Genomic DNA, 14088 nt, shown 5'->3' on the forward strand with positions numbered 1-14088 from the left:
AATTCAGTATTAAAGATAACTTCAATAGAAACAGTCAACAAATAATTAGGCCTCCTTGCAGGCTACCCACTCTCCTTTGAAAATTCTCCTTTTGATTATTTGTGACAAAAATTGATTAAAGTTGTCGTGAGAACAGCTTAAAAAATTGGACCGTGAATTCTTGAATAAAACAGTTTTAATCACTCACACACAATGCAGGTACTCTAACTGTTTAGTGTTTGAAGAGCGTGCTGCATACCAGTAAAAGTAAACAATTATATGCGGGCCTCTTTGAATGAGATCTATCAACACCGATGAGGAAAAAATCTTCAAGATTCTTCTTCCAAGATTGCACAATTTTACCTTAATTTCCACACCAAATCAAATACTATTTTATTTACTACTCTGAAAGATAATCACATACAGCTAATAAATGGAGACAAACGCAAAGACGACGAAAGAAAAAAATGAATAAACTAAAACAAAATTAGGACAAAGTTATCTTTAAAATATTTACAAAGTCCAATTTCCATTCTTTCTTTTTCTTTTTGAGCCCGCGAGAAATATTTCAGCGGCTGTAAAAAAAGGGTCATACCTTACAACGAAACAAAGGCCACATTGAAAGAATCGCATCAGAATAACTGTTGAGCAATGTTCACTTTCTACTGCAAAACATGGACTACATGCTTTTTGCCATCGCAAACCAACAACTTATTATCTTCAAAAGCAGCGACAAACGAGGGACATTCAATTTCTTCAATATTGAACGAGTAAATAAATTTTCCATCAAAAGAAAACACTTGAAATCTGCGATTATTGCTGTTATCACATACGATCAGATTGTTAAACGCGTCAATAGTGAATTTTGTATAAAAAAAGAGTTTTCCTGCACAGAGTTCCTCCTCGCCAATGTCATACAGATAAAGTCCTTCGTTGTTGAACACGTTAATATAGTTAAATGAGACAAATGAAACAAAAAACTTGTCTTCATGATAAACAGCAAGAACCGGATTACTAAAACCGCGTGGTTCTTTGAAGGACTGTACTAATCCTGTACCGTCAGGGGAGAGGACTTTGACTGACTTGTCGCCCCAGTCACACACGATCATGTGACCATCATCTCTGACAGATACGGAACGAGGATCAATCAAATGCTGACTAATGACTTTAATGAAGTCGCCATGTTCAGTAAACAAAAACATCTTACGCGGTTCCAAAAAATTTCTAAGAATGACAATGACTTCATCAGATGTTGTAAATTCCACCGAATGAGAAAACGTGAGTCTCTTACCATCAAGCCATTTGTCTCCTATTGTTCTCAGATATTTCCACTCACGATCAAACAAATAAACTCCGTTATGATCTGCTATGGCAATCTTTCCATTTCTTTTATTCACTGCAATGCTATCTGGTCTGTCAAACTGTCCCGGTCCTTTCCCATGTGATCCAATTGAATGAATAACTTTGTATTGATGACCAGTCACCTGAACTCTCCAGGGACTACCAGTCAGCGGTTGGCCATTCATCTTGACGCAAATGTCACGTAAGCCAACACTCTTTGGCTTGTAACGCACTACGTAGCTTCCATTCTTACAGTCATCAATTTTGGTTTCCTCTTCTCCTTTTTGAGAGCGGATTATCACGGTCAGTTGGTCTTGTTCATAATAACATTGACTTCCCTTTGAATCTCGCGTTGTTACTGTAAAGCTAGTTTCAGTGCCTGCTTCAGCCTCGATTAAACCTCTTCCTTCTGCCGATGACAGTGAAGGATCCGTGTTAGTCTCGAATACTTGACCCGGAACCAAGCCCCTAAGATTATTTATAGCTTCCACATTTACACAATAGACTACATGTTGAGGTGTGCATACTTCAATATCCTGTGTGGTTAAAAGTTCCTCGCATCGACCAAGCACAGCATGTCCTGCTTGCAGAATTTCAGGACCGATGCTTCGTTGTACGATATTTTCACCATATTCGACAGAACTCTTTAGCTGAGCCGCAAGTAACTGAACATTTCCTATTTTCGCTGCGTAATTCGTTTGTTGCGTGACTTTCATTTCTGCCAGCTTAGTTTTTACAGCCGTTTCATGTTCCTTCGCAACTCGAATAAGTTCTTGCACAACTTTCGTAACCTTCTCTTCAGCGGCGCAGATTTCTTCTTCGCTTTTATTCATGAGTTCAGTTTGCTCCGATATCTTTGACTCCACGATAACAAGTTTTTCCTTAACTCTGGCAAAGACTTGCGTCATCTGCATCTTTTGTTCTTCGGCAGCCTCCTGTAAGTCTACTAAAGTATGTCGATTATGACTTACTATACTACACTTGTGGCAAATACAAACGCTACAGTCTCGACAATAATAATCAAGGGGTTCATTCTCGTGATATTTCTTTGTACACATGGCGGGTCTGTGCATCAACTCCTCCACATCTTGCGCTTGCAAGTTTTCGATCAAAACATTGTGATGACCTCTCGTGGCCCTCAGGCGCTGATGAGCATCAAAACAATCCTTGCAAAGAAAGTTCTGGCAAACAAAGCAGTAGCAAGTTGCCGTGTTGTTTTCTTCACAACTGCTGCATCTCTGAGCCTCTTGGCTGCCATCTCTCAAAGCAAGGAGATCCACCAATCGGTTGAGATGAAAAGATGTGGGAAGGCTGCCAAACGTGTCTCCTTCGGGGATCTGAAAGGAAGCTTGACAAACTGGACATTTGATCATCGTTTCTAACTTTCTCTTTGCATATCCTGCGTGCTTGTCGATACACTGCAGACAGAATGAGTGTAGACATGGCAGTGTCTTGGGATCTTTGACTGTTTCTAGACACAGCGGACACTCGGCTTCCTTCTTGAGATTTGTAAACAGTTGTTGCACATCCATATCTAGCTGAATAAGTTGAGAGCTGGGTGCAGTTGACACATCACATTGCTTATCATGCATAAAATGAGACTTAGCGGAGGGACCAGTCACCTAATAAGCCCTCATCCTCTCCACCCTATTCAGATTTCCAAGTGTAACCTTTGAAGAGTTTCAATGTGTTATTACTCGGGTTCCGGCTTCGTTCTTCAATTTGTTCAGCTGCAAACAGCAATTAAATTCTTAACACGCATGCGCGAAGTTTTGAACACATGCTGAAAATGCATGCATAATATGCACACAGCGTTAGCGGTTGATCCACACTAAAGGATTTCGAGCGTTTTCGGAACGGGTCGGTCCGCGAACCTTGTGAGAGATCTCTTTACGAGTGAACCTTTCATCGAGAAACATGCTATATTAAATGAACCATCTAATGTCAATCGAGAGAAGCATGAACGCAAATCACATCGTGTTTGTAGACGTGATCGTGAACCAAGCAGAATACCAATACGAAGTTTGAAAGGTAGGAACAAGAGAATTTGTATATGAACGTATTCTTTCATATATACCCATGTCATCTACATTGTACTGTTATGTAAATGAAAAAAAAACTATTAAATAAAACGAATTTTTAGTTGAACTGTCGTGAAAGAATTCGTCAAAGTATAAGAAAGATTAAATATCGTGCCAGTCGATATTTAACATTGTTTTCTTGTAACAAACTGATATGTTCACGTGCAAGAGTGAGGCTCATGTAGCAAATTATTGCAACTATACTGAGATAGAGACATAGAAAAAAATCCTGGTCCTCCAATATATGTTGACCCTAGCAAAACAATAGCAGCTCTCTATAGTCAAGATAATGAGTTAGCCTTAGGACAGAATGTAGGACAACAGTGTGTTGCAATGAGTTTGTGCTCTTTGCTTTTATTACAATATCACATAGGGGAGTCAGCTGACTGCGAATGATCCTGCGCAAATAATAAATATAGGAATCTATCTTATTCAAGTTTGTCACAATTAACCAGACAGGCATTTATAATGCAGTCAGAATTACCAACAGCATTACATGTGTTTGACACTGATTATCAACTGGAATACAGTGAAAGCTACTCTGGTACTGTTCACCAAGAAACTACAGTAGAGGGAGATCAGTACTGTCCCTCTTTATGAAGAGCCTTTGAGTTGCACATATCTGAAAACTACACCTATTACATAATAACACTGAGGTGTATTGCTGTTACAACCTATTGTAATAGTAATGTGGGGTTCAAAATAGTTGATTCTTGTGATTTGTATGGTAGAGGGCAGCCTCAAGGTACAAGTCTTCTTCTCAAAGTACTGTCCCTTGATAGTTTTGTGCATTATTTTTCAGAGTATACTTAACAATGATATATTTGAAGTGAGGAGTACAAATTGAGAATATTCAAAATAGAATGGTTTCTCAACACAGTGTGAATGAACCACAAACTTCAATCTAAGTTGCGCTGTAGCTCTATACTCTCTTTACTACTCTATGGTGAAACTGTGTAAATACTGGAATTACAACTCATCCTTACCCACCATTGGTGACAGTAGCAAAAAAATGTGTTATAAATCAAGTTTAGAACACAGCTAATCTTTCCAAGAACTGTAGATGTTTGTGGAACTGTAGTAAATTTAGATGATTTGTTTTAAACTGAAGGACTATTAACTGATTCACTTCAAAGTAAGTCAATTCTTGAGAATGATACAATGAATAACATTGAATGCACAGTTTTTGATATCGTCTTTCTCTTATTGCATCAGTTGTACCTTTAAACCCACAAAAATAAAGGATTGAAATATATGCATTCCCTCATGCTTTATAATGAAAGAGACATGTCCCCTATTCAATACACTAGAAACAGAAATGGAATGGCTTCACTTGTTGATGCCATTAGAAAAATACAAGAGAAATATGATTCTCAATTTGATATATGTTCATGGAAAGTGGTTGACAGAAACAAAAGGGAAAAAAATTAATGAATAAACATAGACAAAAACACCCTTGCGAAATGGCTTTTGGAATTCCTAGGAATTCCTAGGATTTTCCTAGGAATAAAGGTGTGAATTTTCATGGTAAATTCGGACTGGGAATTCCTATGAATTCCTAGGAATTCCCAACCATAACAACTCTGGTTCTAAAAACCTAGAAATTCCCAGAAATTCCGAGTTTATAGCCAACAGGACTTGGAATTCCTAGGAATTCCAACTCAGAGAACTAATGACTTTCCCTGAAAAGCTGTAAATCTAAAAAACTCCTAGGAATTTCTGGGAATTTTTGGGAATTTTTAGGAATGTTTAAGAATTACTGGGAATTTTAGAGGCTAATGATATCAAATAAATACTTTAAATAAAAAAAACCCAGCTAAAATTCAAGTATTCAATGAAATTTATTTAAAAGCTTAATTAAGGCTTACATGTAAAATATTTTTGATTAATTATTAACATCAATGTGTGGTAATATTAGGATGGAATTTGATTTATTTTTCTTTTCTTGAAAACTTCATACAGATTAATCCTCAATTACAGCTATTCATATAAAATAGTCCTAATCAATCATTAAATTTGGTTTGACACAAATTGTGAATAAAATCTGTTGATTCTTTTCCATAAAATACAATATCTTAAATTATATTTGAAAACCAAGCACTCTTGGGAGTGAAGGGGTTAATTACAGACAAATAAAATTGATTTTTGATTAAAATCTTGTTGTAACTGTAACAATAAATTAGAATGAAGTTATCCTAAACTGCAAACTTAGCTGCTGTTTGTATTTTTTTCCTGGGCTCACAATGAGTTGGCCTTAAATGAGGTTGTCTACAAGAAGCTTGACCATTTTGTATCTGGATTCCATGACATCTGAATTTGAAAAAAATATAATATATGTAAATATATATATATATATATATATATATATAACTAACTGCAAACAGTTAAATGTTTCGGCCCTCTGGGCCTCATCAGTGCAGTGCTGATGCTAGGATGGAGGTAAGACCATATAGCCACCCCAAGTGATCTCACATATGTGGGATCATCTAAGCCATGCCAGAGTGCTCAAACTAGAAAAACTAGCGAGCATGCATAATGCTAGCAGCAATGACTCATCCTAGTAGAGTGCTCAATTTGGACATGAAAGCAAAGCTTTGTATGCCAAAGAGCTATATCTAACTGCAGTATATATATATATATATATATTAAATATATATAAATATATATAAATATATGTAAATATATATATTAAGCTCAGACCAGGCCTTTAAGATGGCTATATGGAAAAGGGCATTTATTGGATTCTCAAATTGAGAAATCTCTGTTATATTGAGTGACTTTTATATTGGAGTTAGTACATCTCTCCCATAGATTTTACTAAAAGAGGGCTGAATACATTATTTTGTTTTTACCAAGGAGGGCTTCTTTATGTGATAAGGTTTGTTTAAAAACAGTTCCTATTATGAATCTTGAATGTTCCCAAACGTGACTAAACGAATCTTGAAACCTTACTAATAGATTTATTTCATTGTAAAGCATAGGCTTAAGAAACTGCGGCATGCAAGTGACCGATTCGATTCTCAGAATTATTCTGGTTTCAGTTGCGCCGAGCGACTTATGTACGCTTAATTCAACCCGTTACATTTATTCTTTTATAAGATTTTGATCACGTAACGAATATCGCAATTTTTACTCACTACAAACTTTCAAAATCGTAGCTTTACAGATGGCCACTCGACCCTTGTTTGTATCAGTCAATATGTCAACTGTTGTCCCTTCTTTTAACTCCACGGCGCCAACGACTTTCTTTTCTTTTACAACACTCACGCTGTTCTCGTTTTCCCATTGAACCACAATAAAAGCTATCTTTAGAAATGTTACATTAAGCAAAACAGTTGAGAAAAGAAACAACTTAACGCACGAGCAATCAACCGATGAAAAGTACATTCAAAGATAAGCGCCAAATGGAGTCTTCTTTGTTTCGGATCACGGGTATGATCACGTGGATCTTTTAGGACTTGTCATTGGCTAGCAAGATGAATCCGCTGGCTTGCCGATTGCAGACTTAAGAGAAGCGCACACCTTTATTCTGACCTCTCCGACCAGTCCTCTGCTTCTAGACGAAGGATACCTTGGTGATGTAAATGAAAAATGATGTGAGCTCACTCTATGTAGAAATAATCGACAAGAATCGATCGTACTAGAAATGCACGATTTGTGGCCGAAATTTGTTGAGGGAACAAAGACTCGAAGCTCACTTTAGTTGTGTTCATGGCAAAGGTGAGAAATAACACAAGCCAATCACAGTTTTGAATGCAACTACAAATCGTCTTTTACCCTCATATTTATAAAAGAAGGATACCACATTAGGAAGTATAAGAGACACATAGATGATCCCAGTGTACCAGTACCTAAATCTACAAAGCTTGACCGTAGCAAGCGTTCAGCAACACGTTCCAACACCGCCATCTCGATTCCTCAGTCAGTCTTTTCCACTGAACTTAAAGCAGTGGTGACAACAGAGTAGAGTGCGTCTTACAAAGGACTGTATGCATAATGAAGTATGGGGCTGTGCGGAAACTTTGCCGAAAAGAACATCAAGTAAACTTTAGAGCTGTTGTTATTGAAGTGTGACTTGCGCTTTTCATTTGTATATAAAGAAGAACTTGTATTTTGCACCAAAAATAAAAAGATGTGATATTTTTTGGGAGATCCAGTGATTGGGACATTTAAGAAATTAAGTTATGAAAGGAAACTTGGTTTGTTCTTCTCACTACTAACAAGTCTTGTTGACAAATATTTTCAGATCAGAGTTTCAAATAAAGTAAATTGAAGACGTCATTTAAAAGGTGTTCTTTCTCAAAGGGAACATTGACTACCTCTGTCTTGTCTGCATGCCAAATGTTTGCAAAGTGTGTGGATGATCCACAAGTATTGGAACTCTCACAAAAATGTTTTGTAAGAATAAAAACAGCTAAACAAATTACAGCAATTAGTCACGAAAACAGAGAAAAAAACTGAAGAAAAAAAAATACAGCAACAACAATCATGAAAAAAGGAAAGATTAATTAGGTGTTGAATTTGTTTGTCTAAGGCATGAAATTTCTACTAAAAATAATGTCAACAAAAAGTCTCTGACTGTGTTTGAGGCAACTGAGCTTGACCGTTCCAAGGTTTTCTAACAAAGGCAACCAATAATGTAGGTTAGGGAAGAAAATATGTTCATAACGAACAAAGTTCTGCAAGTGTAGATAACAATGTAATTATTAAAGTTCACATTACTGCGAGGATCAGTTTCATTCATGTCAATGTAATTATTGTGGAAGTTCTGTTTGATGATTTTGGCACATCAGTGAACATGAGACATTAATTTGCATCACAATAAAAACATTTTATGATCATGGAATCCAAGAGTCCTTTGAGGTTAGAAAGCAAATCTGTGATTTGAGTACATTGGATTAATTGGCAATTTCCATTTAACATAATTGACTGCTGATTCGCGAGAAAATCCATATTAATGTAGAGATTTACTAAAACTTAGTTTGAATAGCAAATTTCATGATCTTTAAGTTATTTTGATAATTCCTAGGAATTCCCAGAAAACTGGGAATTCAGTTCGCAAGGGCAATATCATAAAGCAGTGCAGCCACCAAAGAAAAAAGATTTTGGAGAAAAAACAAGTTTGAGATATGAAAAATAGACAGGAATTGCAGAAAAAACTGTCCCAAAATAACAAGACCTGCTAAAGATAATGGCACAACAATATAAAACTATGGATTCTGATAGAATCAAGAGTTGTTAAACAAAAAAGCACAAGAATGCAAAACAATGGATGCTGCTACAAAACAAGAAGTACTTGAGAGACACAACAAAAATATTGTATTTGTAAGAATGAAACTGTAGATTTGTGTATTGAAGAGTTTAAGAAGAGAAAAATCAAGGAAGGCCCATATTGTATTTGTTGTATATGTAACAGAACAATGTATAAAAAATCTGTCTTAAAACTCAATACAACTAGTTACCCTTCTCATTTTTAATATACTATTGTCATTTGATGGAAAAGAGGGTATCTGTAAGACTTGTCACTCTAAAGTCAATCAAGGTAGTCTTCCATGTCAAGCAAGAGTAAACAACTTATATGTAGATAACATCCCAACAAACTAGAACAAATAATAGCTCAGTGCATTGTATTTGGAAAACAATTGTTAACCCAGGTGGAAATCTTATTAAGATCTTACTAAGATTCTTGTAAGTTTCTTACTAAGATTCTTATTAAGATTCTTAATTAAGAATCTTGTAAGACCTTACAAGATCTTGTAAGATCTTGTCACAAGATTCTTACAAGAATCTTGTAAGATCTTACAAGATCTTGTAAGAATCTTGTAAGATCTTACAAGATCTTGTAAGAATCTTGTAAGATCTTACAAGATCTTGTAAGAATCTTGTGGTAAGATCTTGCCAGATCTTGCAAGATTCTTGTAAGAATCTTGTGACAAGATCTTACAAGATTCTTGTAAGAATCTTGTGACAAGATCTTACCTGATCTTGTAAGATCTTACAAGATTCCTGTAAGAATCTTGTGACAAGATCTTACCAGATCCTATAAGATTCTTAACTAAGAGTCTTGATAAGTATCTTAGTAAGAAACTTACAAGAATCTTACAAGATCTGGTAGGATTCCTGTGACAAGAATCTTAATTAAGTACCTTCACAAGTTTTCAAAAGAACTTGTTAAGATTCTAAACAATGTCTTAATGATCTCTAAAAGAACTTACAAGAACTTGTGAGATTTTCAAACAACTTACAAGAATTTTTGCAGAATCTGTAAAAATTCTTAAATATCACATTTTTTTCAGACCATAGTAGGTAACTGATGGTTTATGCAATATGCAGTAACTGGATGATCGAGGAATGGAGATCACAACTAAGAAAGAATTTCTTCATCCAACATTTAAGCAAAATTTATTTCAAATTCTCAACACTGTGAAATTAATTACTAAAAAAGATCTTGATAAGAAATGTTAACTGGTAAACATGCACGATTTAAATGACAATTGTACAAGAAGAGTTCTTGTTCTTCCCTTCGGTGTGTTTTAAAAATCTAAAAAAACAATTGTTTTAATTGTTGGAGTCATTTGACAGTTTGATTTGAACTACCATAGTTATCCTTTCACAAAAAAGCCACAATAACTAAAGGCATGTCCCAGTTTTAAATTGTTCTTCGTTTGATTCAAACTGAAATAGTTTTTCTTTTTTTAGAGTAATTTAAGCATGAAAACAAAAAAAAAACAACAAAATTTTGTATTGCAGCAAACGTGTTCAAAAAATTAAAGCTCACTATCACTCATCTAAGTTGGCATTTTAGGCAATTTGACAGCTACTTGACAAGTAAATTTGCATATGTTTCAATTTTGTACAAATATCAACCAAGCCTTAGTTCATTCAGTCTACGGACTTGTCAACATTGCCCTCTACATTTTGAACTTTTCTCTTGGAATCCAAGCAATTTTTCTATTCAAGTAGAGCCTTATTTGAGACCACCTCTTATTCATTTGGGCATCACCAAATTTCTGTTTTATGGCTCCTGTGGGAAGAAAAAAAGAAAATAGTAATTTGTATACAGGTACAAAATATACTAAAACCTTGAGAGCGTATTTTTTAAAATCCCTGCCAGAGAGGAGTAATAGGAGTTTGGTTTCATTGTACATCTAAAATGAAATGTAACATGTTAGGAGACAAGAATCAAGATTGGAAAAAAAACCCTCAGTGTTTAAATAATTAAGTATCATAATCTATTGTCTGCAGTAGAATTGTTGCTCTGACTTCAATTCCATCTTTCAGTAGCCTGACTTGTGAGGAGTACTTACTAAGATAGAGGGGAGGAGCTTCTCAATGGTTCTCCTTGATCACCATCATGCCTCATCTGTATGCAAAGAAAAGGAGGTAGTGACTATCTTTAACAAGAATTTATCATCTTTAAGAGCAAAATTTTTATGTACAAGTTCCCAGTTATGAATCTTGGCAATTTGCACTGCCCAACTCCAATCCAACAAACTTTGTTTACGCTTTGCACTGCTGAAACAGCTATTCCCAATTCCCACAAAAAGTTGATAAATGAAAAATTACCTTTTTACAATCAGAGGAGTTGCCACCCTTCTATCCCATTCTGTGCTTGTAGCATTAAGATGGGACTCAAAGTCTACTTTATTCAGGATACAATCATTTTTACAGGTGATCCTATCTCTCCAGTTCTCCTGTGAATATGAATTAAAAAAATGTTTACATTTGTTGAGCAATCCCTCCACTGAATTAAGTTTCATTAACCTTTAGAACAAAGAAAATTGTGAGAAAGGGAAGCAAGGAATCATAACTCAGCATTAAATGAAAACCAGAAAAAAAATACACACACATTCACAAAACAAAACAAATAAAAACTAAACAGAACCAAACAAAATACAAAAAATGTTGCATGGAATTAATACAGGTATTGAATGTATTAGAGTAAAATTAACAGGATAACAGTGCCAAAATTCTGCCTTAAGCCATCTAAGTCAATGAAGTCTTGAAGGAGGGGGGGGGGGGGAAATGAACTATCATGCACCAACATTGAGTATTTAGAGTTCTTACATCATCAGAAGAACTTCCCATTTTTTGGTAATTTTTGTTTGCTTTGGGAAGATTTCCACTACTGTGGACACGGCCGTGATAATCAAACCCAGTTTGGCTTTCATCATCATCCTCACCAGTGGAAACTTTTAAGTAGAACGTGGCAATTTATAATTATTTGGGAATAAAGGAATTCCATAATCGATTTCGCGTTGTTATTGCACCCTTCTAGTTTAACTTCTAGTGGTTATTAGTAAAGCCGAAGACAAATTAATTGTTTACTGTGAACCATTTCCATGCGAGACGACTGGAAGCTACGATGATTCTGCCTACAACACTTAAATCCAGAACAATCTGGATTAAAACTGACTTGAGAGAATTGCTACAAGTGCAGTAAGGTTAGCAGCCGCCGTTACGTGGTTTTGATGATGATAGCGTTACATCTCGTGTCAGTTTCCACTCAATTCTAAACAAAAACGCTTCCTGACGAAATCGAACCCTAACGAGATTTTATGATTTGCCTTGTATAAAAATACCGTGGCCTTGCAATTACATAAACTTATCGTCACTTTTTTCGTCCATGCTGAAAGAATCTAAAAAGTGCGAGAAATAAGTCTATCGCATCACCTTCCAGATGTGTAATGTTGATAACGTGAACTTAATGAATAAAAGTCAGTAGCACTTACCTTCGGGATGATTTGCCTTCATTTGCTTCATTACCAGTCGTGCACTAGTGGTTTTTTTAGAAATCTCCTCAAGATACTTAAACTACCAAGACCAATGTGTTCCTTGAGTTATAAAGCGAGTGTCGTGCACAATCATACGTGTGCTTTCTATGTGCTTAGATGTGTAAACTATTCACCTGAGGCCCCTTCACGTGACAGAATAAAACAAGGATATCGCAACCTTGAATGTGTAATCGTAGTGTTCTTTCACAAGAAAAGCAAAACGCGATTTATCTCCTCTGGTGTGCTGTAAACTCATGTTACTTACCGACTGCGTCATTTTCTGTATTTTAAGCGACAGTAACATTAGTTATTTTGTAAAGAACTTGGCTTGTAAAATCCTAATTCTCGAGATCATTATTCTTCTTCAGGGCTTTAGACACAATTAAATTTCACAACGAGGTAGATAACACTCAACCAAAGTAAAATTTCTGTAAAACTTTGCCGAAACGAAATGGCGCGAGAACGGTTGACAACAACGGTCGAGTGAACAATTTGTAATTTTGCGCCGGCCGTAGCGGGAGACTGGGGAAAACCTTAGTGAAAGTACAAAATGTCACGCAACTCTCGCAAGTATTTTGTAAGTAACTACCTATAAACTTTTTTAAAATACTTTTAATTTCTGCCATCTGACCGGTCTGCAAATTTCCGATGTTTATTTGTTATTATTTTGTAAAGAATTTGGTCGGTAAAATCCTAATTCTCAAAATCATTCTTCTTCTTTAGGGCTGTAAGGCACAGTTAAATTTCGCAACCAGGCAGATGACACTCGACCAATGTAGAATTTCTGTCAAACTTTGTCCGAAACGATATGATGCAAAAACAGTTAACAACAACGATCAAGTGTACAATTTGCAATTCTGCGTATGCGCAGTGGCGTGGAATGCCTTGGTGAAAGTACAAATTTCATGCAACTTTCTTGAAAAATATTTTTACAAGTAGCTAGCTATGAATTTTTTTTTAAATACATCTTTTCACTCTGCCATCTGGCTGGTCTGCATACTGCCATATTTTTTTTTCTGAACCATATCAGCGAAAGTCTCTTGCTTGTGGAATGTGGTGACATTATCTATGGGTGTCTTTATGTTCAAGGCAAAGATGGGAAGGTTTAATCCCTTTCTAGACACTCCCTATGAACATGATTAGTGATTATTTAAACTAGCTGTTCAGTATATTTCATAATCAATCATCAAATGTAATCTGAAAAGTCTGTCCAAATTTAATCTGCTGATACCATAATTCCAGTGGAACAATTACCTCTTTAGAAAGCAGCTGCATGTATATTGTGTTCTCGGGTCTGAAATTTGCACACCATACCATAGAAGCTTACTTGACGTTATGTGATCCCCTTTTGGACATGGCATTTTTCACATCATGTGTGAGAGGTTTTAAGCCTTATGCATCCCCATGCTCTCTTATGAACAGAACAGGATAAGCATTTCAAGTTACTCAAGAATGTACTGGAATAAACTTGATAAAATCTTGTCAAGAACATTTAAATTCCTACTGATCTTAAAATTTTGATTCTTACAAAACTCTTAGATGAACTTTAGATGAAATCCTGTCTAGAATCTTAATGATGTTACATTTACAGATCTTACTTCATTATTAAGATTCTTAAACAAACTTACCAAGATCTTGTCAAGAAGCTTGTAAGATCTTCCTTTTCTTAAAGATTAGGATTCTTACAACTGAGATTCTTAAGTGAACTTTATATGATATTGTTAAGAACTTTCAAGATCTTAATGCCCATGTGTTGTAAAATTTTTTTTAGGATTCTTAAAAGATTCTTAAATAAACTTAATAAGATCTTGTTGAGAACCTTTCAAGATCTTAACCCCTATTTCTTGTAAAATTTTGTGAGGATTCTTACAAGATTCTTAAATAAACTTAGTAAGATCTTGTTAAGAACCTTC

At 35.4% G+C, this 14088-nt stretch overlaps 1 protein-coding gene and 1 long non-coding RNA gene across 3 annotated transcripts; both read right to left on the reverse strand.

Annotated features, from left to right (window-relative positions):
- Positions 1 to 280: 280 nt before the first annotated feature.
- Positions 281 to 3250, reverse strand: LOC131779253 (E3 ubiquitin-protein ligase TRIM71-like). Its single transcript, XM_066161374.1, has one exon. The coding sequence runs from the start codon at positions 2910 to 2912 to the stop codon at positions 642 to 644; it is 2271 nt and encodes a 756-aa protein (XP_066017471.1). The 5' UTR covers positions 2913 to 3250; the 3' UTR covers positions 281 to 641.
- Positions 3251 to 9787: 6537 nt separating this feature from the next.
- Positions 9788 to 12684, reverse strand: LOC131780437 (uncharacterized). Of its 2 annotated transcripts, none has more exons than XR_009339877.2 (4): positions 12134 to 12684; positions 10968 to 11095; positions 10709 to 10764; positions 9788 to 10425 (listed from the first exon to the last, which is right to left on the reverse strand). It is a non-coding gene; the product is annotated as an uncharacterized lncRNA (long non-coding RNA). The 2 variants fall into 2 exon arrangements; XR_010716254.1 differs by having other exon boundaries at positions 11469 to 12684.
- Positions 12685 to 14088: the final 1404 nt, after the last annotated feature.

Source organism: Pocillopora verrucosa, chromosome 14 (genome assembly GCF_036669915.1).
Source record: "Pocillopora verrucosa isolate sample1 chromosome 14, ASM3666991v2, whole genome shotgun sequence".
NCBI lineage: Eukaryota > Metazoa > Cnidaria > Anthozoa > Scleractinia > Pocilloporidae > Pocillopora > Pocillopora verrucosa.

Coding starts and splice junctions, on each gene's coding strand:
- LOC131779253 (XM_066161374.1), bottom strand. CDS start 2,912: ATGCATGATAAGCAATGTGATGTGTCAACTGCACCCAGCTCTCAACTT.